The 25,099-nt window shown below is 42.5% G+C and overlaps 1 protein-coding gene across 12 annotated transcripts in view; it reads left to right on the forward strand.

Moving 5' to 3' along the window:
- Cadps (calcium dependent secretion activator) overlaps nt 1-11,626 on the forward strand; it is a 440,161-nt gene extending 428,535 nt beyond the window's left edge. For 11 of the 12 annotated variants that reach the window (XM_076544497.1, XM_076544503.1, XM_076544498.1 and 8 more), the window contains 2 exons: nt 7,045-7,149; nt 10,379-11,621. In XM_076544497.1, the coding sequence (XP_076400612.1) occupies nt 7,045-7,149; nt 10,379-10,558 (285 nt within the window). In that variant the 3' untranslated portion in view covers nt 10,559-11,621. Of the gene's footprint in view, nt 1-7,044; nt 7,150-10,378 lie in introns of all 12 variants that reach the window. The other variant, XM_076544508.1, reaches the window with a different exon arrangement.
- Nucleotides 11,627-25,099: the final 13,473 nt, after the last annotated feature.

A 25,099-nucleotide genomic window follows, 5' to 3' on the forward strand; every position in this document is an offset into this window, starting at 1 on the left:
CTCGAATTTGGCAATTTCAAAGGAAGTCATGCTTAAAGAAATGAGTTTACACTAGAGAGGAATTCTTATCACTGAGACTGGAAATATATTGGATATATTTGACAATATCACAAGTATTTATTCAAAGAAAATGTGGGAACATGTGGTTATTAACCCTGGGCCAAATACTATAATTTTTCTGGCTTACTTTTTATGATACTGAGCTCAACATTATCCTCAACTATGGCATGAGGTGGCACAGGTGTCTTAATAAAAGTCAAGTACTACGGTAAGCAGAGGATACATCAGTAAATTTCCTTTAGAGAGAAAAGCCAGCTGGACCTAGTAGTGTATTTATTTCTCTTCCTCCAGCTCTTTGGGAAGCTGAACAGGAGGACTGTAGTTCAGGGCCGGCCTAGGCTAGACAGAGAGAAAGAAAACCAGCGGCAGAGTTTGGTTTGAACTGGGCTGGTTTTCCTGGGTTTGGGACTGTTTTGCTGAAAGTGACTCTCTAGTGCTTCCTGGTGATGCCTTATATTTCATGAGAAAAAAATTAATTCCGTCTGATAGGCAAAGGCTCTGCTATTTTGTTCTCTCTTTTCCCTGAAAATTCTGTAGTTTATGATGTATCATTTCCAGGCCAAACGTTGGTCAGCATTAAAACCTTCCCATCCATAAAAGTATTATGAATATTCAAGACATTGTTTTTTCCCTTGAAAACAAACTGCCCTGGTGAGAAGCTTTGTGGAGTTACCAGTGTACCTCAGACTCTAATGGCTAAGAAATGGTGTCCCTCACCGCACCCAGCCTTTTCAAGTCACTTCTCCTGTGAGCCATGGTGGTCTCTCCACCATTTCTTTAAAGTCTTTGAATAGCTTTCCATGGCAGTGTCCCCAGGCCCCCCCAGGCCCCCATTCTCTGTGTAGCCACTTTCTAAGCCCATGAAATGAGCATTCTTTTCCACTCCCAGACAAGCCTGGGCTCCATTAGAAACAGACTCAACAGCATTGTCCCAGCCCCACACTTCTGAAAGAGCTTCAGGGCTAGCAGCTTGGCTGTGAGACACCTAGAAACTAGAACCAGCACTGATCCTATGTAGCTAATCTTTGCCTTCACAACAGAATGGAACTGAGTAAAAACAACTCATTGATTTGGTAGTTAAAAAAAAAAAACTTCAAACTACCTCAATGCTTACTAATTGTATGTCCCCTTTTTAAAAAAATACAAAATGGGGATGTTTATAGTTGTTTAATTCAGCAATTTAACTGTATCATGCTTGCAGTATGTCTGTAGGATCTGGACATAGTGAAAGATCAGTGTTCCATGAACAGTTAGTTGTTTTTACTAACTCTGTGCATGCTACTGTGAATATCTATGTGTATGCCTAGTGTTGTATATCATTATTCTGCACAAAATAGTACTTTATTGGGAACAGGCACTAAAGACAGGTATCTCTAAGTCATAGGATCATCTGGTCTGATAAGGCATTTCCATAAATTGACATAAATGGTCTTTGTGTTATGTGAATATGTAAATACTCTTTCGGCCTCTGTGCTTAGCTTCTGCTGCCGCTCATCTGCAACATGAGGCTGTTTCCAGAAACAAATGCACCTCTAACAGCAAAGTCTCTACAGGACATCAAATTAATTCCAAAGTGTTGGGACCACAGTAAGACTTACAGCCGGCTTGGTGCTTGCTCACCAGTATCTCAGGCTCAGGAGATAAAGGCAGGAGGAGGGTGGTTGCAAGAAAGAGACTAGCCTGGTCTAGCCAGTTCAGGACAGTCAAGGGTACATGAAGAGACTCAAAATAAAAAATCTGAGTGTTGGGTATAGTGGCAGAAAATGTAAGCTCAGCAGAAGCCGCTCCAGCGCCAGCCTGTGCTGCTCTCTGGGGTTAGCCGGCTCACAGTGGAGCCCAGTTTCCAGGAGCCACACCTTGTCAGGCGGGCGTTAATTATTTGTCTTACCTGTCAACACTTCAGGTTTCCAGGATGTAAAGCTTCCATCCAGTCAACAGTGAAACCAAAGGGGAGACCTAGAAAGAGATTTAGGAGTCACTTCTTCATCGTAGAGTTCAGTGAGGGGGAACCAACTATTGTTGGCTTTAATATTTTTAGATTTACAGTTTTTTTCAATTTTTGCCATTTTTAAATTACATTTTAATACTTAAGACATTCAAAAAATCAGAGTTAAGGTACAAAAATCCCTGATGAATATCCACATTTTCGGTGATGTCACTGTGTGATCCTGGCCTCTCCTGATGCTCTTCACTGCCTCCTCCTGATCCTGGCCATAATGAACCATATTATAATGGTAGAGGCTGAGTGATAGGATTCATTAAGAAGTCAGTATGCTTGTGGACAGAATATGTGGCCTGAGGAATATGAGTATCAGTGACCAAGTTTCTGCCAGAAATGGATCAAGACAATAACTTTGGGCTACACATTGAAAGTATCTGTGAGTGAAAGCTGTTTTATTGAGTGCTTATTGTGTGGCACTCACTCTGGTAGGCACTGTGCATGAATCACCTCCTAATGCTCACAGCAATCCTACGAAGTTGGTGCTGGCACTAACCCCAAGAGAAGACTGACAGTCACAGCCTTAAACAGTGTGATTGAGGCTGTCCAGCTAGCAGGTGGCCAAACAGGCCGATACTGAACGGATGCCTACAAGGTTTGAAAAGGCATTCATTCCAGGGGTCATTTTTTTTCTTTTTTTCTGGTTTTTTGAGACAAGGTTTCTCTGTGTAGCTTTGGCACTTTTCCTTGAACTCACAGAGGTCTGTCCAGGGGTCATTTTAACTCAATACTTCAAAATAAACCAGTATCAGTTTAAAATGTTCTTTGTGAACCCAAGATAGTTTCCTAAGTTTAAATGGAATCCCATTGCTAAGAGCTACCCATATGTCACTTCAAGGCTTATGCACACAATTCCAGGATCACAATTCCTGTGGAGACCATTTCTTCCACCACATGGCTTTCCCAGATAACTAACCGCCACCTCTGTATTTGTTATCATTTAGATTGAGAGGCAGAGATGAAGCAGTGAGAGGTGAGGGATAATAATGATTGGTAGTGGTGGTGGGGGGGAAAGGCAGTGAGTGGTAGTGGGGATGTCAGCTTACTAAGCACAGGCATGAGCGCTTCACAAGCCTTTTATTTACTCATCAAAAGAATCCTATAAAAGACAAATGAATCCCCATTTTTATCATTAAATTGAGTCTCTAAGTAGGAAAGTTTTTGCTCAAGGTCACAAGCTCTGATGTTATATTAGGACCAGCACTCTTAAATACTATGTACTAGAAAGCAAGAAAGCAGGGTACCACTGCAATGCCTCCAGCCCAGCATTTGGGAGGCTGAGCCTAAGAGTTTAAGGTTAAACAGAACCACTTTAAGTGGCAATAACTTAACAAGGGGTGGTTGGGAGTGAGAAAGGACCAAACTGGGTGGTGCAGGCATGTGGTCCTGGTTATTGTAGACCAGACGCAAGATTGCAAGTTCAGGGCCTGCCTGAGCTCTGGACTGAGATCAAGATCAGCCTGGTCAATTTAGTGAGACCCTGTCTCAAAATAAAAATAGTCAAGAAAAGGTTGAGGATGTAGCTTGGTAGTAGAAGGGAAAGGAGAAAGGGAAGAGGAGGCAGATGATATCTCATTGGTCTTCTAGCTGCTTTCTAAATAGAGCCTTAGATTCAGCTGCACATCAGCATCCTTCTATGCTCCAACACCCCCAAAATGACCACCTGGGGTGTATGTTACAAGAATCCAGTCTACTGGCAATTTTACTTCTGTGGTGTGTTTTTAGGATTAAAGTAGCCTTGTTTGGGAAGTTTCAAATCAGTAGTCCTAAATTAACGGACAAGTCATGACTATATTCAAAACATCCAATGAATGCTGTCAATCCTAACTCCCCTTCCTCAGAGCTAAAGCATATGTTACCAGACATCTCATGCTCGGGTATTGAAATAGCTCCAGAAGAGACCTGTCTGAATGAAAGACAAAACAAAAATGGGGTGAACATCAGCCCTCTTATGAATTTCTTCTTTCGAAGAATCATAACAAGTCTGCTGCATTAGCATTGACAAAACACACAGCAAACGTGACTCCCGGAAGAGTGCCGCGCACTCTCCTTAGGCGCTGGGAAACAGACAATCTTGGTTTGTGGTGCTGGCTGGGCTCTGTGGTGAGGAACCTTTCTCTGGGACCTGCTTTTAGTAATCCATGTGCTATCCCCAGTTAGAGAGTTGGGAAGAGATGCAGCAGATTGGCTGTACTGACCAGCACACTCCTGTACCCAGAACAGGGAGACTGCAGATGATCATCTATTAGTATAGTGCCGAGGTTGGAGACACACACTTCCTGTGTAATCTTGAGTAAGTCACTAACCCTCTCTGGGCCTTTGCTTCCTCCTTTTCAATGGATACTGTGAAGATCCCTGTCATTTCTAACATTGTAAAGTTCTAGAAGGCAATGCCTTCTTCTCTCTCCAACATCTAAATGCCTTTCGACGCCCTTGCTGGAAAACCAAGTTAGCACTGGCTGCGCTGCATCTGAAAGCGCCTCCGATTCCCTCTACTGAGCATAAGGTTTGGAAAGGACTCACTTTCTCCCTTTTGCCTCTTTGAATGTGTAGCCAATGGGGCATCATACACTTTTTACACTTCTCCTGCTAGATGTGAGATTCAGGAGAAGCATGGATGTTCCAGGGTGTTCTTGCTCCTGGGGTGGGAATGTGCTCAGTTGCATTGATCTCCTCTGTATGCACTTCCTCCCTCCCTGGACTTCCTCAATGGTGCAAGACTGTTGACAGCAGCCTACCTTTTAATTTGTACTTTTAATTTTTATTTATTTATTGTGCTATTTAAAAGCCATTTACGAGAGTGAGAACTGCCTATGGAAAATGGAAGGGGGTGCTATGTTTTTTCCTGAGAGGTGGCGCGTCTCTCAGTGAAGAGAAAAAGGCATGTTGCACCATGCTTGCTGGCAGTGAGGGAAGCCAGCACCGATTTGCCTGTTGTCACAGCCAAAGCAAAATGCCACCTCTGCCTGGAAGCCAGAGTGCCACACTCCTCTTTCGTGTCCCAGACGTGTATCCATCACAAGGCTATGAGCATGTATGTTTGGCCATGTTGTCACATGAGGTTCTTGAAGGTCACCTTCCAACCCCCTGGAAGGACAAATGTAAGGAGAAATTACTCCTGGATAAAATGGATTGTATGCCACATACAGCGAGTAAATTTAAGTTGGTGGCCTGGGTGAACCCAGGAGAGCCCCTAGTTTCTGAGGTGGTATAAAGCGACATGATACCTGTGATCCAGTACTTGTCCTGTCCCCCAAATCTGCTCACAAACCCAGATGTAGTGGCAGCAAATGCAGCAGAATCCCCAGGCAGGAGGTGCCAAAAACACCCTCCACACAACCACCAGTACCCCTCCCTAAAAAAAAGTTTCAGAAAAATGTTCTCACCCCTAGAGGGGAAAACCTGTCCATGCCTGAAGCAGCTTGACCTCTAACAATCACACACCCTCTGGAGAGTGAACTGCCCATCTCAGCAGGAAACCCCCACCCCCAGCCGCCTGCTCCCTGGGGAGGGACAGACGGTTTCCACAACTGACAGTTTCTCCTCCGTGATCTTTAAAAGAGCAGGAGCTGGCTGTGAGGCTGCTGCGCTGCCTCCCCTCCTTGGGGTAGCATGGTCCCTGTTGCGGCTGGGCTCCAAGGAGAGCCACACTTGGCTCCCATGAGGATGAGCCTAGATAGGAAAATGCAAAGAGGGGCTTCTGTACGCCATGGCTGCGACGCTGTAGTTTCTTGCAAGGTGAGACTTGGCAGTTCTACCTTGCAAGTAAAACCCCAAATTAATTTTTTTTTTAAAGAAATTAAGTCAGAAACAAGGCTTCGGAAAAACTGTGAGTGTTAGGCATAAACTGATTTTGGATGATCTTTGGGTGAGAAAGGGTGGAGTTACCATCAGAAACATGTTTTTATTTACGCTTTTCCAGTCCCCACTGGTGTGCGAAGTGTGTGTGCCTGCGTGTGCTGGCTAGTGTGAGTGTGCGCATCGTCTCAATTCTCTAACTCCTCTTTTATTCTGTACACAGTTCATATAGATGTCGCATAAATAAATATATAGGTCCATCCACACCTTTTCATTTTATTTGTAAATTGTTTGGTATAAGCGGCGGAGCGTAATGAAACCTGGTGAAGTTTAAAAGATTAGATTTTTTTTCATACTGACACTTCATAACACTGTTCATATGTCTCTGAGTGAGATTTATGAATATATGAGCAGTACTGCAAAATTATACTGCACCAGAGACTTCCTGCGCCACAGGGGTGGCAGTCTCAAGTGACACAGCTTCAAGCATTTTTCACAGACAAGAAGCAAAATTTAACCCCCAGAAGGGGAAGTATGATTTCAACAGCTTGAAATGAGCTCATTTGTAGATAGTTTTTTTTCCCTCTCATATTCCATAATTTTTTGTGCTAAGATTAAAACAGATTGCAGAGCTAATGCAGGGCACTTAAATGCTGCCCAGAACAGTTCGGCCCTTAGAGAGAAATCCTCATTTGCTATCCATATTAGGAATGCCCCAGTCAGGCAAATGGTGGTAAATACCCACCCCTCAATTCCTCAGGCAATCCAGCTGATTCTCAGAATTGCACACATTGGGACCGTTTTCAAAGGTAAGTGCCGGTGAAGACCACCTGTCCCTCTTCCGACCCTGGAGACAAGGGCATTGGGAAATGAGCAGAACCTTGATTCACAACTGAGTGAAATGGACCATTGGATTCAGATGAGAATCAAGAGCACAAGAGGCCATCTTCAGGAATGCACCATACATGCACACATGTGTGTAGTAGAAGGGTTCACACTGCCCTAGTCTAGAGTGAACAGCACCTCCTTTGTGTGACATGGTGATCATGGTCTCTGTGTTCTTCAATTCTATTTAACCATCTTGTTTCCTCTGGAACAGAGCCAGGTGCTCCAATGTGACCTGTTCCCTCCCTGCCCTGTAGTCATGCCATGATGTGTTGCCTGGAGAACTTTTGTCTCTTTTTCAGCAATGGTACAACAGCTCCATGAACGTCATCTGCACCTGGTTGACCGACCGGATGGACCTACAGCTTCACATTTATCAGCTGAAAACACTAATTAGGATGGTAAAGGTAAAAGAACAAAGCATTTTTCTTCTAAGTAGCTTTCTGAAATGTACGTCATGGGCAAGCTACAGAACTCCCTGAACACAGACGGTACCTGCTTACATACACACCAGGATGATTTCTAAGACAGGGTTGCATGCAAGAAAGTCCAGAGAAATTCTTTTGTGGTATCTGCTTAATCTCTTACTGAAATATCAAAGGCAAGCTTAGTTACAAAGGGGGCGGGGTGGGTAGGCATTGCCACTGTGTCTGTAGAGGAAGAAGAAGGTCTGTATTTGCTTTGCACAAAACGTCACAGAGACTATTGTACCCGGCAGTGCCATTGCGCCTTTAAAGCTTGCTTTGGGCACCATTATGTTAATTGTATAAATTACCAATTTCATTTATGGTTTAATTAAATAAAAGTTTTTGCCACAATTAATTTAATGGAAATATTTACCCCCAGCTATTTCTAAATATGTTCTGTGATCATTATCAGAATGCAAATCAATATTGTTCTCATAGTTAATTGAAGTGATTTCTCTTACAATGCGTGTACACAATCAAATGTAAAGGATCACAAAGGTGAGATAACATACCCTGAAAGTAGCTCTTTTCCCCTGTTCTTATGTGTGTGCCATGGACTAATGATAATTATTTCAGTGTGAAATCGAAGTGGTTTACATGAAATAATAAGATCACAGAAGGGGGTAAATACGTTTTTTGATCATTTCAGTTTCCATTTGGTGCTCTCCATAGAGGGTTTTGGAGACATTCGTATGCAAAACTCTTATTCAATGCACAAAATCTCCATTAAAATATTTCAGTAATAAGCATAGCTGAATTTTCTTAACAGTTTGCCAAAATCTGTCCTACCCTGCTTCCTGGTCTCCTTTGGATTAGTCCCATCCCCCTGAAGGTGCTCTTCTACCTCAGTGCTGACTAAAACCCAATTACAGTTCCATTGTGTGTAATTAAGGAGTTATTATCATCTGCATTTGATCTCACAAAGCCTCCGCCCTGGAGAAGGCTGCAGCCAGTATGTAACTGCAGCTTTTGGAAAAGAAATATATGCACTTCAATGGTGCACTCAGCTTAATTTTCTTATTTTTATGTTGAAGTCAGTTTCTTAAGGCAAGTTCCCTAGGCATTGCCAGACCCTCTGAGTTCCTTTTCTTGGTGTAACTATTTCTTTTTTTTCCTTTTCTTTTCTTTTCTTTTCTTTCTTTCTTTGTGTGTGTAGTATAGAGTATAGGAGATAATTTCTATTTGACCCTTATCTGACCAGATAGACATGAATAGAAAATACCACAACTGAATATTTTCAAATTATCTTTCCATAACTGGTATTTCCAAATCCTTGTCAAAAATTAGCAGTATTTTATTAAGATAATAATGTCAGAGAGGAGGCTTAATTTTTGCCATCTGCCAAAACCAAGCACATACACAGTTGTGAAACACAGAGGAGCAACACAGAAACGCCACTGGATAGAGACCTCTACTTTCTCCAGAACTGGACTCATCTTAACTACTGCAATCCAAGGGCACTGGAGCAGAATCCCCCACCTCCAGCTCAAGGAAGTATCCAGAATGCTCCTTCTCAGGCGCAGATGCCCAAGGGCCCTCAGCTCTCTTTCCTGCCTCAAAAGACGCTCCCTCCATTCATCCCTCATCCAGAAATCTTGTTTGTTCATCCAGCGCTAAATAACCGCTAGCTCCTTAATCACTGGCAACTGCAAGATTCCAATCTGAGTAGCCACCATTTCTACCCTTAGGTAGTCAGCATCTAAGTAGGATCCACACTGCTTGGGAATTTGAATGAAGAGGCAACTCCTCGAGCATTTTTAACCTCTCCAAGTCTGATAACATTTATGTTATTCTAAGTGGCCACAGAACAGCTAACTGAAAAGTTCAGAGCCTAGTAAGTCATGTAGCTATGTGATCTACTCTGGACCTAACATTTAATCAGCCTCCTGCCCACCCATCACATGAAAACACAGTTAAGTTAGCTACCTGGCTGTTCCCTTCTTCTCAGGAGATTTGTTCTAAAGCCATGATAAGATGGCTTTGGAACAATATCTAAGCTGGGTTACCTTATAAAGAGAAATAAATGTGTGGTTAATCATCCTGTCCATAATGTCACATGACTGGACTTCACCCAACCAACCTGCATTCACTGATTATCTCTACAGTCACTATAGCCTGTGGCCTAAAAAGTGTGTTGACCTTGGGGTTATTGATATCATAACTGCATTAAATGAACTATTAAAAATACAATTAATGTGGGAGCTATGTTGAAATGCATTACCATTCTCTCCCTTGACCATTTATCAAGTTTCCTATATGAACAGGTAAAACAAAGAGGAGAATTAGTCGCTGAAATGATATGCAGTGTGATGAGAAAACTCATAGTTAGAAAAAAAACATTTTAAAAAAATATGAACTAGGCAATAGCCAGATGCTTCTGGCCATGTTCAGTTAACACCAAAGGAGTTCTAGGAAACAGTCCTTGGGATACCTAAGGAAGTCCGAGAGAAGCTGCAGGAAGGAACAAAGGAGCTGTGGTGAGCAACACCAACCATTGTTCCTGAAAAAGAGCCAAATTTCTCCTCTGAGAACATGAAGTTGTGAGAAAAATGGATACAGATCTTTCCTAAGGAGATGAGACATGAGTCACATGCCCACAACATATTGATGAGGCATTAGCGCTCCATCTTGCCCATCATTGTGGCTGCCCATAATAGGTTTCATATACCAACATGCATATGTCTATCTTGTGAATGAGACAGAGGGACGTGGCTCATGCAATTATAACAGGCAAAAAATCCACAGACCAGACTGCAACAGAAATCACAAAATACCATAATCAATTGACACACTCATTCTGTGTATGTCCCAGCCTGTACACTGCCGATCATATTGTTATAATAACCTAAGGGAAAGAAACAGGCGGGGGAGGGAAACAGCTATGAAACATTTCCCTTTGTGGATCTGAATAAACACAAGCTTATGTTCTTTGCTTTGTCTCATCTAATGCAGTTTATCCTGTCACAGTTTCTCATTTTCTGTCATTCAGTGGAGTCTCCATTCTCAGTCCAAGTAAAATCTGAAGGGAGTGACTTTTTACTTCTCGATTCTTAAAAAGTGGCACTTAGCTGAAAGTCATGACTCTTACACGTGTCCCTGCTTTGCACCCTCTCACTCCTCACCTTGGTGATAAGAGCTTCCTTACCACTTTATCTTTTTCTCCCTGTAGAAAACCTATAGAGATTTCCGATTGCAAGGGGTCCTGGATTCCACCTTAAACAGCAAGACCTATGAGACCATTCGAAACCGCCTCACTGTGGAGGAAGCTACGGCGTCAGTGAGTGAGGGTGGGGGCTTACAGGGCATCAGCATGAAGGACAGTGATGAGGAAGATGAAGAAGACGATTAGACCATCCTCTGGGTCCAAGAGTCCACTGGGATGGAGTCCTGGAATCAATGCATGTCCTTAGTCTGTTAGTTAACTCCATTAGGGAATTCTCTGTCAACTACCATACCCATGAGACGTTTACCATTTTAGCTATGTGGTACCAAGATTAGCAAATGACCTTCAGATCCATGGTTTTCTGATTTCTGTGTCTATATGTTTACAAGCAATATGGAACACCATCCTTAAACCCTGTTCACTGAGCATATACATAGTTGAGCTGCTAGGTGTGTCCCTGTTGTTAGCAGAACAAAATGCTTCATCCCATACTGCATATGCACTGATGGGACGTGGACATGGGAGCAATCATGCTGAGAGTTTCCATGTCTCTATTTCACGTATGTGAGTACCAGGTATTTAAATGAGGACATGAATAAATTAATTTAAGCACATAGATCTGCTTGGTTTGGATTTCAGTTTTGTTCTTGTTTTGTGGGAAGGAAAAAATGGCACAGTTCCAACAGCCAACTTTAGCTCTTCTCATCCCCTGAAACTGAAAGCAGTGGACCCCTTGTGTCCTGGTTAACCCAGCTTCGCATTTATCCATGTAGTTTCCCCCACCAAAAAAGTTACATAACAATTAATTAATTATTTTAATTGTCATGGCAAGGGGGCCATCTGATCAGGACTTAGCATCAAGCAAAGTTCAGACCAACTGTCTTCTGTCAAAGTTTATCCTAGTAAATGTTACATTTTACTTTTCTGTTTCAATAACTGTATATGTAAAAAATAAAACAAAACCTATTGAAATGACAACCCTAGACTATAAATGTATTTATAATAAGATATGGATATTTCCTCCAGTAGACTGTAACCATAATTTCAATTATTTTGTTCCACACTGTTTTTTATATCTGTCATGTACATTGCACTTTGATCTGTAACTGAGCGACCCTGGGGTCTGCTGTAGAGCTGTTTCTTTCTGTGGAAAGTAGTGGATCCATCTTGCTTTTTGCCTTATATAAAAGCCTACAGTTGTAAAAGTGTAGAAAACTGTGGCTTCTCAATAAATAATTATTCAAATGTCCTAGGAATGTGTGTTTGGGCCTGTCTTCTTCCGTCTGTTTGAAAGCCCCACTGAAGCATAAGAAGCAGGGAGAGACAGAAAAGGGAGGGCAGAGGTGATTTTCTAGAGCATTCTTGACACTGTTGGTGTGGGCTGTTGAGAGACAGCCTAGAATTCCACTAATTCACACTCCACTAACTCAGGATCTGATGTTGGGCAGATTATGCTTGCATCATAGGATAAATAAGGGTTTGCTAAGCAAGTGAGTGGTGTAAACGAGAGGAGTGTTTCTCCTGTACAGAGAGAAGGCCAACAAACTGTTTTTAAGCACCACTTTAACAGCAGTGTTTGCATTCAAACAAAGTGTGTGCCAATTATATATGATTCTTATATATTTGTTAGAGCATTTTTTTCAAGATTCAAGAGACATGGAGTACTCTTCTCACTCCCCAGCTCCTACTAACAATATAATCACCTGTGTTTGATAGAAATTAAATGTGTCCCTTTGCTTGCTTTATTTGTGTCTGTCACAAACTAGGCTGACCTCTCTATGGGGCTAAGACGTAATGAAAATGGCTGCTTTCCCAAGAGGACAGGGTAGAACGGTTGCCAGTCATTCTCAGCAAAGTAGCTCTCCGGAGGGCACCCCCACTGCTTACTCCTTCGGGTCTGCAGGACCAAGTCCTCCCTGCTCTGGGTGGGTGTGCAAGAGCTCTATTGACCAGCTCTTCTAAGCTCCAGTCTTCCATCAATGATCTCACTGAAGTCTCTTGGCAAACATGAGGAGAGCACTACTGCTTTCCTCATTATAGACGGAACGAAGATCAAAAGGTACGTGAGCCTCGTGCGGTAGACCGCACATCCAATCCCAGCAACTGGGATTTAGAAGCAGGAAAAGTAAGAGTTCAAAGCCAACCTTAGCCACTCACTAAGCTTAAGGCTAGCCTAGGCAGCTTGAGACCCAGTCTCAACACTCCCCATCTACCCCACCACCACCAAAAAAAAAAAAAAAAAGCACAAAGGATTAGCTAATTTACCCAAAGCTACACAGTTAGGTCAGTCAGAAGAGAAAGGCTATGATTTCAGACAATGTTTTTGTTATATTCAGTGTTACAAAACTACAGTATATTTTCATGCAAGAAGTACAGACAATTTTAAAACATGCAAAGTAAAGAGGAAGCATCCTAGCCTTTAAAACTTGGGGTGCGGGGGTGGTGTTCAGGATTCCTGGAGGGGAATTGTGTGAGCAGGTTGTATAACCAAAGGGCATGAAGAGAGCCAGGCTAGAAAAGACTACACCTCCAAAGTCAAGGTCAAAAGATAAGTAAGATTCCCTCCAAATAGAGTTCTTCACCACTTAGCATGGAAAACTCTGTTAAATGGTGTCCCCCAGCATAGCAATGTGGGAAAGTGTGGGGGACAGGAAATGACACAAGAAAGATCAGAGAGAAAGCTTTAGCCAAGTTTAACCCTCAAGTCACCCCTGCCAGAAGCACAAACCAAGGACCAGAGCACCAATGTTTTGAGCTTTCTCTTTTTCCTTTAGAACAAACATACAAAAGAGAATCAATCCTAAAACACAGCTCAGTATTTTACCCCAGGATGAACACATTCACAAAACACACACAAAGACTAAGTCAGGAAATAGAAATCACCTACAGTCCTGATGAGCCCCTTACCCATAAGCCTTGCCAACTTCTACTTCTCACGTGCCAAAGGCAACCACCATCCCTATTCCCAATGTGTGGAAAGACTTTCATATATATATATATATATATATATATATATATATATATATATTGGTTGTGAGCCTAGCCTTTAACGGCTGAGCCATCTCTCCAGCCCGGAAAGACTTTCTTATTCTTTTTTTTTTAAATAAGTTTTTTTATTATGTATACAGAAGAGGGTGCCAAATCTCATTTCAGATGGTTGTTAGCCACATGTGGGTGCTGGGAATTGAACTCAGGACCTCTGGAAGAGCAGTCGGTGCTCTTAACCTCTGAGCCATCTCTCCAGCCCCGACTTTCCTATTCTAACCTTCTATGTAATCACACTCACAGGACACATTCACTCATGTATTGCTGAGATAGCTGTGGTTCATTTCCTGGCTATATGGCATTCTGATATATGCCACAACAAATTTATCCATGTCACAATGCCATTTTCCATTTAGGGTGGTTATAAGGACTGCTTCTGTGACTATCCTTTATACATGCTCCAGTGCAGTTGTTGGGCCACAGGGCAAAGATATGCTTATTTTTGAAAGACACTGCCAGCTTTCCATGACATTTCAACCTCACCAAGAGTGTGTCAGCATTCCGATCCTTCTCCTTGGCAAAGCCAAGTATTACCACTCTTTAATGCTTTGACATTCTGTTAAGCTATCTAGTGTTTTTTGTTTGTTTGTTTGTTTGTTTTTGGTTTTGGTTTTTCGAGACAGGGTTTCTCTGTGTAGCTTTGCACCTTTCCTGGGACTCACTTGGTAGCCCAGGCTGGCCTCGAACTCACGGAGATCCACCTGGCTCTGCCTCCCGAGTGCTGGGATTAAAGGCGTGCGCCACCACCGCCCGGCAATCTAGTGGTTTATGATGGCAGTTCCTAGGTTACAAAAATGGATTTGATTTCCTGTGAATGTATTTATTGGTGATTTGGATAGCCTCTTTCATGCAGTGTAAGTTTGAATCTTTCCTTTTTTGGAAGATGAAAGTTCTAGAACCATTTGAAGGCTGTGGAGATAAAGGAGATGTCAAGGGAGTAATAGAATAGCAATCCTTCACTTAACAATCAATCCATGCATCATGAGCACATTCTGGTCATGCTCATTGCTGAAAACACCTTGGCTCTCTTACTCATTTCCTCTCATCACTTGGGGGGGTCCTTTGAAAAGGCAAGTGTAATCTGGGCCCTCCCCTAACTAAAGGTGACAAATTGCCCCCAACTTTTCTCTTCGAATGAATCTCAAACTCCTTAAAGTAGCGTACAAGGCCGTGTCTGATGACTCCTGCCTACCTACCTCTCCAGGAGTTCCTGTTAGCCCCGCTGCTCTCTGGGATATTCTGCACTTGCCACCTCTCACTTATACTCTGCACCTTGTTATTCCCACCTGGTCTCCCACCCAGTGATGTTTCTTCCCATCTTTCAACTGTCAGCTAAATTTGACTTTCCCAAGGAAGTCTTTCCAAAGTCACCTACATTGTGTATCATTAGTGTGGATCCTCACCCTCCACTTCTCTCTCTTGGTAGCATCACAGCTGCTCCTGAGTAGGTTATTTACATCCCTGTGTATTTCTTAGCATTCATCTCCATGTCAGGAAGATCTACTTGTACCAGATTTCCCACTCTAGCCCCAGTACCCTCATAAGTAGAGACAGAATTTGAACGAAGGAGGAAAAGACACGGATGGAGAGGACTTAGCTGTTCTTCTCTTAATCCTTGGGTAGTATGAATCTTCAAAAGCCTCTCTTGAGTAGATGGTACAAGACTCAGAAGAGGGAGAAGGAAAGTTAGGCTCACAGAATAGTTCCAATTGAAGAGCCTTCAAGAGGACAGGATAGGACAGGCACAGTGGAGGGAGGCAGTACAGTAAGTCACTGGGTTCTGCAGAAATTAGAACTCCCATGAGCTCCCAGAGCACATAGTTGCCACTCAGCAAATACCTGTTTACTTAAAGCATTAAGAAATATGCTCTCATCCCTAACTAGAACATCGTATTACACCACCTCGCCCATGAGACTCAAGGGGAAAAAGCAGGAACAGAAAGATTGCAAAAGCCAGAGGTCAGGGATGACCACTGTGAAATATTGTTTTCTGAACATGGCAGGGCTACTGCATTCATGACCTTACAACAGCCATGGTTGCAAGTTTAAGACTTATGCAAGATCAGGCCAGCCAACACTTCAGTGTGAGTAGGGGAGTCCCCACCCTTGACTGAGGAGCTCATGGCAGTCTATAGCTGCTTAAGGGAGGAAGTCCGTTCTCTCCAGTGGTTTGGTCCATGGTAGTCTCCGTGCTCCAGTAGATAGCTCTATGTCCATGTACATATATACAGCATTAAATGAACTCCATGGGTTATAAAGGAAGAAGATTAAGAGGAGGAGGAAGGAGGAGAAGAGAAGGGGGCTAAGAACAAGACAAAAAAGAAAACATGGAAATTGGATATAGGATGGGAATGGGTTCGGGGAGTTAGAGAGAGAGAGAACAGAAGATGGATATGGATTAAATACATTATGTTCATGTATGAAATTACCAAAAATGTATAATTTCTTAAATATGTTCCATATTTTAGGGGCTCCTGCGTTATGGAAAGATGTATCCAAAGTCTTGGGAGAGATTGTGTTGGGATGAGGAGATTAAGGTGTAAGAGGAAGATGTTTAGCACCCTGTAATTGGATTTGTTGGTCTGCATAGCCAACAGCTAACTAGTGTTTTTATTCTTATTTTTTTCACATTTATGTTTATGAAGCAGAGGACTGAAGAAATAAACCAATCTGTAAAGTCCTTGCCTTGCATACACAAGGATCTGAAGTCCATTCCCAGCACCCATTATTATGGGAAGGGGGGAAAGCGAGGTGAGAGCTGGAGCTAGGTCCACCCTGGAGCTCACTTGAGCTGTCTTAGTTAGGCTTTCTACTGCTGTGATGAAACACCATGACCAGAGCAACTTGGGGAGGAATGGCATTATTTGGCTTTACACTTTAACATTGCTATTCATCACTGAAGGAAGTCAGGACAGGAACTCAAACAGGGCAGGATCCCAGAGGCAGGAGCTGATGCAGAGGCCATGGAGGGGAGCTGCTTACTGACTTGCTTCCCATGGCTCAGCCTGCTTTCACCCACCATGGGCTAGGCCCTCACCCACTGATCACTAAATGAGAAAATACCTTACAGCTGGATCTCAAGGAGACATTTCCTCAGCTGAGGCTCCTTCCCCTCTGATGACTCTAGCTTGTGTCAAGTTGACACACACAACCATCCGGTCCACCAGCCAGCTTAGCCTGCTTCATGAGTTGAAAGCCGGTGAGACCTTATGTCAGAAAACAAGCTGAGGACTGGGAAGACTGTGCTTGAAGCACTTGCCACACAAGAATGAAGACTAAATTTCACATCCCTGTTATCAATTTAAATGTCAGGTGGGAAGTTCAGTGTTCTCAAGATTGATAGGGGACCTGAAGAGCAAGCTGACTTGCCAGACTAGTGGTACCAGGTTCAACTGAAAGACCTTACCTCAATGAGTAATATGGCGGGTGATCAAATAAGACTCCCAATATCAATCATGGTCCTAAATACACTCACACACACATACATGTGAGCCCACGCATGTGAACATACATACCACACGTACACAAACTTAAGACTGCCCAAAAAACCCACAATTACAAAAATGATATTATAGTAAAAATAAAAAATTAGGTGGATGGCACCTGAGAGTACAACACTTGAAGCTGAAGCTGGCCTCTGGTCTCCATATGCTTGTGTGTGCGCAAGCATAGAGAGAGAGAGAGAGAGAGAGAGAGAGAGAGAGAGAGAGAGAGAGAGAGAGAGAGAGAGAGAGAGATCAAATAGAAAAGAATTACACAAAGCAAAAAAAAAAAATCAATCTTATCCCTTCCAGCCTCTCTCCCTAAAGTAGCCATTGCTAACAGATGGTCAAATATTCTCCCAAATATGTCTGCATTATAAACAATTATATTAGATATATATTTGACACATATGACACAGACTTATACAATGTTAACCATCCTAAGTCTACTCCTTTGTATAACACATTTTCCACTTGTCTTTATAGACTCGTCTGTATGTCTGTACAGACAGACTTTCTGCATAACTTTGCTAATGGTTGCACTGCATTAATGGAGATTTTCTGGTCAAACAAGAGACAAGAGACAAGTAAGGCAAAATGAAAATTTAGGATTAGATTATGATGGATCAAAACACAGTGGAGGAAATGAGCCATCTGTGGGAGTGACCCAAGAAACTGTTAGAAAATGTGTGACTAAAGAATTTGTGAAATACCCCAAAGCCAATCACAGTCTAACTGCAGGATTGCAGTTGTCTGTTTATGTGTCTATCTCTGCTAGACTGCCAACTAATTGAGGTCAGGGACTGTGTTTGCTAGTTGGATGCATGGGATACAGTAGGCAATCAATACACGCTGACTGAATTGAATGAGTGAACATCAAACCTAAGTATGATCATGACCACAAAAGCATAAATGTATTGTGATTTTATTTGATATGTGATGTGTGTATATGTACGGTATGTGTGCATGTTGGTGAGTGAAGGCACATATGTATGTGGCCCACAGCAAGAGTGTGTAAGCCAGAGGACCATCTCTGATGTGGGTTCTTGCCTTTTACCTTGTTTGAGACAGGGTTTTTTTGTTGTTTGTTCAGCACTGCGCATGACAGGCTAACTAGCCAATATGCTTCCATGGAGTCACATGTCTCTGCATCCTATCTTTCTGGAGGAGCATTGGGATGGAGGTAGAGCATTGGCATGGAGGTGTGAACATTGGGATGGAAGTATGAGCATTGGGATGGAGGTGTGAGCATTGGGATGGAGGTGTGAACATTGGGATGGAGGTAGGAACATTGGGATGAAGGTAGGAACATTGGGATGAAGGTGTGAACATTGAAATGGAGGTAGGAACATTGGGATGGAGGTGTGAGCATTGGGATGGAGGTGTGAACATTGGGATGGAGGTGTGAGCTATTGTGGCAGGCTTTTGTGAGTCCTGGTGGTTCAAGGTCAGATTATCATGTTTGTATAGCAAGCATTTTATTCACTGAGCCATCTTCCAGACCCCCCCCTCTCCTTCCCTCCTTCTCTTTCTTTGAATATTACAATAGAAGGCAGAAAACTATGTACATCACCACAAATGTGACCTGAATTTTCCATACAGGCATCAACAATCATGCTGTCAAAGTTTGTGTTTCCATAAAAATTTTAGAAAGTCACCCAAACAACCTGAGTTGTATCATTATTGTGTAAGCACAAAGTTTAATAAGTTAATTTACTTCAAATTTTAAAATCCAAAACAAGTGTGTTCTTTGTGGCCAGCTTCCACCAGATACATGATTAGCAAATCTGAAATTAAATCAAATTATGCACATTTTGCAATACTTGTTAAGCATTTTTAAAATAAATATTCATCTTTTATTCAAGGTTGTTTTGCTTCTTCGTCTAAATACTAAAATTATCATTTGTTTTCCTTTTAATGAAATCATGCATTTCACCCATAGTTATAAATCTGCTTTTGTTGTAACTAAGCAAAACATGAGAGGGGTTGCTGGGTGCCGTCTGTCAGTAGACTTCTCCACCCAGAGGAAAACACGGAGCAGTAAAGTAATAGCTGTGCCATTAGCTAGCAGAGGGATAAAACAACGGCTCCTAACCACACAATGCCGAAGAGATGCAATGCAAAGGCCCAGTGCAACAGCAGCACACAAAGCAAGTTTCTCAGCACTAAGAAGCGAAAGGATGGCAAGTCGGTTGGGAACATTGTAAAAACAGGTAAGTACAGTGGCCTGTTTCTATCCTCCCAGAGAGAAGGTGGCTTTGCTTTCCAGGTGATGAACACGGTCACGAAGAGCAAACCACACAGAGAGCAGGAAGAAGATGACTGAAGACAGTCACATTTCAGAAGAGCTAGAGTTTGGGGATATATTTAAGAGAAAAATCAAAGGCAACAAAAGGATGATAAATACATGTGATACTTGGAGCAAATTAAAGCCCAGTTTATGAGAAAGTTGTGGCTGCATTTGAAATCCAAATGTCACTTCATTATTGTGAAAGAGACAGATGGGCCATGCTCCTTACTTTCTCCTCTGACATGTCTTGTAACCCACCTTTAAACATCCTAAATTCCTCTTTAGTATTTTTGACCCAAACATTACTAGTTAGCCTTGGTTTGAAGTATACTTTTTAAAACAAACAGCACACGGCAGCATGATGGGCTTCAAAGTTACAAGACGAGTACACACTTGAACCCTTCAGACCTTCCATTGAACAATTTCTGGTTTTGTGATATTGGAAATGAATTTCTATGTTGTTTATGACAGGACAATGCATTAGCTCCTGCCTTCAGGTTCCTGCCCTGCTTGAGTTCCTGTCCTGACTTTGTTCAGTGATGGACTATGATTTGGAAAGGTTAAGTTAAATAAACCCTTTCCTTCCCAGCTTGCTTTTTAGTCATGGTGTTTCATCACAGCAATAGAAACCCCAAATAAGACAGGGAACAAATCTGGAGATTGCCCTGTGCACATGCATGCACATGTGTGCTTACACACACACATACACCTGTGCATGCACACACATACATGCTCCTGCACACAAAGAACACAGATTTGATCCAGATTTCAGATAATTGGCAGTAACGTGACGTTATGAAAATTACTTCATGTTTAATTCTTGATTTTCTCATCTATTGGATAGAACTAATGAAAATCATGCCCTGTGTATTGTCTGTATTAGAAGTTCATTGGTTAAGAGTTTTCCCAGCTCTCACAGGACCAGGTTCTAATCTCAGGACAACATACCCAGCAGCTCACCTATAACTTCAGCTCCTGCAGATTCGATGCCCATCTTCTGTCCTCAGTAGGCAACCATACTCATGTACACACACACAATTTTTGAAAAACACTCCCATAATATTCGTGCTACTTTTACTCCAATGGGCATATCTTACCCAGTCAGTCATTACTGTTGCTTACAGGGTTCACACCTGGGTAAGACTATTGATTACTTTCTCCTTCTGCAGCTCTGAGTAGACAGGAAGTGTCCTGTCTCGTACCAGCTTGATCTCTCTATGTCCTATGACTCAGGTATGTAGTGTCTTCAGCAATAGGGTCTTACCATCACGTTCTAGAGGGAAACCAAGAGCAATGGTTATACCTGTAATGTTTGGGGGTGTCTGTGGGACCCCAGTGATCAGTAACTGAAAAAGAGGTAACCCTTGCTGAGCACTGGACTTTTTGTTTGGCATCTTATAGTGTCTGGAGTATATATTGTTTCCCCCTGCCCCTTTTTGTAGGGCAACATCATTTAAACTTCTTTTTTATATGTATGCCTTCAAGAAGCTTCTACGTTAGTAGGCTTCATTTTACTTTTTCAGAGGTCTTCAGTGTTACTTACTCCTCCCGTTTACCCCCTACTGTGATCTGCCCTCCACCCCTCACCCCATTTAACCCACTGCATTATTCTCCCTCCCCTTCACACCACCTTTGCTCCATTCTTCTTCCCTTGAAATCTCTGCATGACCCCCCGCTAGTTTCCCAAATTCTGTGGGTATTCCATTTGAGCACACATATCTAAAGATTCAAAGCTAGCAACTGCACATGAGACAGAACATGTGGCATTTATCTTTCCAGGTTTGGGTTACCTTACTCATCCATTTGCCTGAAAATCCATAATTGCTTTTTGCTTTATACTTTTATAGCTGAAAAATATCCCATTATGTGTATACCGTATTTTTATTATCCATTCATCATTGGATAGACATTTAGACTGTTTCTATTTCCTGGCTATTATGAATAGAACAGCAATGACTATGCATGAGCCAGTATCTCTGTAGTAGGATATAGAATCCTTGGGACTATGACCAGGAGTGATATAATTGTATCACCTGGTAGATCTATTTCTAGCTTTTTGAGGAGCATCCACACTGATTTCCATAGAGGGGCACCAGTCTGCATTTCCGCCAATAGTGAATAAGCATTCTTCTCGTTTCGCCATATCCAGCCATCTTTTTGATAATTGTATTTTTCATCATAGCCATTCTGACTGGAATAACCAACCACTTTCTAATTGGATTTAAAACTAGCTCCATAAAATGGAACTCATGCCTGGTACAGTTAACAGGGCCAAAACTGGCAGCTGGCTAGGGCATCGTCCCTGTGAAAGAACCTAATACTATCATCCTGCTAAGTGGACAAACTGTTAAACTTCTCCCTAAGTTCTTATCTTTATACCCACAGGTTAGTGCATCACTCATCAGAGAAGCTTCTTTTTTGCAGTAGATAGTAATTAAAACATAGACCCACAACTAGTCAACAAACAGAGAATAAGAGCCTATGGCATGCTCCATTCTAAATGGGACATCCAAATCACATCCTGTGGTAGTTTGGATGAGAATCACTCTCATAGGCACATATATTTGTCCTCGGTTTGGGGAACTGTTTGGGAAGGGTAAGGAGGTGTGACCTTGCTGGGAGAGAAATGTCACTGGAAGCAGGCTTTGAGATTCAAAAGACTAGCACTATTCCCAGTGCCCTCTCTGCCTCCTGCATGTGAGGCAGATGTGAGCTCTCAGCTGCTGCTCCAGCACCATGCCTGCTTGCCTGCTGCCACGCTCCCTGCCATGATGGTACGAACTCATAGTCCTCAGGAACTGTAAAGGCACCAAGTAAACCCTTCTTTCTGTAAGTTGCCTTGATCATGGTGTTTTATTGCACTCTTCCTAACAAGGTTCAAAGATCATAGCCAAAGAAAGGCTAGAAAGGCTGAAGGTAGTAGATGCCTGCAAGTGTAACAGTGTTTGCTATACATGAGAGTACAGTGACACTCAGGAACTCACGTGAACTGCATGCACACCCCTGCACAAGCTCAAGCCTGTCCAAATCCCAGCATGGAGGGCAGGGGGCAATGGGTCATGAAGTTCCACCTCTAGCTGAGCTATTGGCCAATGATGGCTTCTGGGGGATGGAGAGTCAGTTTTCTTTAGAAATGTGGCTCCTGAGAGGCTTCTCATGTCCAGTAAATGGTCCTACACCCATGTGCAATACAACAGCATTAAGTGGATTCTGTGAGTTAAAAGTAAAAAAGAAGTACATGAAGTTGGGAAGGAAAAGTGGTAAGAGGTATAGAAGGGGAATTATAGGAGGGGATGGGGGTGGACTTGGTCAAAACATATTAAATGCATACATGTATGAAGTTATGAAATAATAACAAAAGGTAATGATTAAAATTTTGTTTTAATAACAAATCTCAAAAATACTAAATTTTAACTTATTTTTAATATTTTATTTATTTATTATTTTACATCCCAACCACAGTTTCCCTTACTTCCACCCTTCCCATTCCCTCCTCAATTCCCCTCCACCACCTCCCATTCACTCCTCCTCTGTTTCTGTCCAGAAAGGGGCAGGCCTCCCATGGGTATCAATGGATCTTGGCATATCAAGTTGTGGAAAGACTAGGCACCTCCCCTTATATTAAGGCAATCCAGTATGAGGAATCGGTTCCCAAGAGCCAGCCACAGCATTAAGGACATCCCTTGCTCCCACTGTTAGGAGCCCACAAGTAGACAAAACTACTGTCACATCTATGCAGAGGGCCTAGGCTGGTCCCAGGCAGACTCCCTGGTTGTCGGCTCAGACTCTGAGTTCCTATGAGCTCAGGTTCATTGTTTCTGTGGGTTTTCTTATAATGTCCTTGACCCCGTTGGTTCGTACAATCCTTCCTCTCTTTAGCAGGATTCCCCAAGTTCATCCTAATGTTTGGCTGTGGGTCTCTGTATCTGTTTCCATCAGTTACTGGATGAAGGCTCTCTGACAACCATTGGGGTAGTCACTAATCTGATCACAGGAGAAGGCCAGTCCAGGCTATGCATCCACTATTGACAGGAGTCTTAGCTGGGTCATCCTTGTAGATTCATTTTAACTTTTAATAAAGAACTATATAGGTCATTGACAACTAAAATAAAATAAACCTTTAAAAAATGTAAAGTTTGCCTGGTGGTGGTAACACATGCCTCTGATCCCAGCACTCGGGAGGCAGAGCCAGGTGGATCTCTGTGATTTCAAGGACAGCCTGATCTACAGTGTGAGATCCAGGACAGGCACAAAAACTACATGGGGAAACCCTGTCTCAAAAAACCATCAACAACAACAAAAAATGTAAAATTCATTGGATTGTCAAGATTAAATGCATTAATGTGCATAAAGCACTTTTTTAAAGGCATACCTCTGAGATACTCAGTGAATGCTAATATTTTACTGTCAGTTTCTCAAGCTCTTATGAGCTGTCTTCACTACTTTTCTATTGTTGTGAAAAGACACCATGACCAAGGCAGCTTACAGAAGACAGTGTTCGATGGAAGCTTATGGATTCAGAGGTTTAGAGTCCATCATGGCTCTGGAGGAGTAGCTGAGAGCTTACATCTTGATCCACAAGTAGGAACTAAAGAGGACAACATCGTGACCAAGGTAAACCTATAAAGGGAAGGGTTTATTTGGGACATACAGTTCCAGAGAGATAGAAATCCATCACCACCAGCTTACCTCTAATCCACAAGGACAAGACACACAGAGAGAAAAAGCTAACTGGGAAGGGCATAGATTTTGAAATCTCAAGCCTACCCCCTCCAACAAAGCCACACCTCCTAAACCCTACCAAACAGTTCCAACAACTGGGGACCAGGCATTCATATATATTAGTCCCTGGGGGTCATTCTTATTCAAACACCACATGAACCCACCAAGATCACAGACACAATTAGTCACTACCCTTAAGAACTAAATACCAGACTGAGCAGTGGTGGCCCATGCCTTTAATCCCAGCACTCAGGAGGCAGAGACAGGCAGATCTCTTTGAGTTCAAGGCCTGTCTGGTCTATAGAGTGAGTTCCAGGACAGCCAAGGCTACACAGAAAAACCAAAAAAGAAAACAAACAAACAAACAAACCACCACCACAACAACAACAAAAACCTGGATTCCACTACCCTGCTGCTGACAGTTTCATCCCAAAAGAACTCATCATGCTCAGCTGTGGCATGGGCAGCAAGGTGTTAAAGAAAGTGTCCTTACCCCCTCTTCTTTTAGTATTTACTTTTGTGTCTCAAGAAAAGAAAAATCTGTCCCTGATCTACATTCTCCTCTACTTTCTTTTGTGTGTAGCTTTCAAGATAATAACTAAAGTACTGTGAATATGTGTGGCTCCCACTGGATAATAAATAAAGCTGTTTTGGCCTATGGCAAGAAAGCTTAATAGTCAAGTGGGAAATCCAAGCAGAGAGACAGAGAGAAGGGTGGAGTCGAGAGAGATTCAAGCTGCCTTTCAAGGAGCCACATGTAATGAGACACAGGCGATACAGAGATTAATAGAAATGGGTTAAGTTATGTTATAAGAGCTAGCTAGCAAGAAGCTTGAGCCATAGGCCATACAGTTTGTAATTAATATTAAGCCTCTGAGTGATTATTTTATAAGCGGCTGTGGGACCACGGGTGAGAGAGATTTGTCCAGACTGCTGGACAAGGCAGGACTGGAGAAATGTCCATCTACACTAGAGGAACGAATTAATGAAAGGAAGTTTCTTCCCTTGTTCTTCGTCATAACTTAACTTGAGCTTCAACAGAAATGGACCCTACAATGAGGATTCGAGTGCAAGCAGTGCCGTTAGGTAGTGATCCAGAAACACCGGTGTGGATGGGGGAGAAAGGTTGAGAAGAGAGTGCAGCCCCGGGAGGGTAAGTGATGTTAAGTTACAAGGACAAAATCTGTG

This window comes from Peromyscus maniculatus, chromosome 9 (assembly GCF_049852395.1).
Source record: "Peromyscus maniculatus bairdii isolate BWxNUB_F1_BW_parent chromosome 9, HU_Pman_BW_mat_3.1, whole genome shotgun sequence".
NCBI classification, from domain to species: Eukaryota; Metazoa; Chordata; class Mammalia; order Rodentia; family Cricetidae; genus Peromyscus; species Peromyscus maniculatus.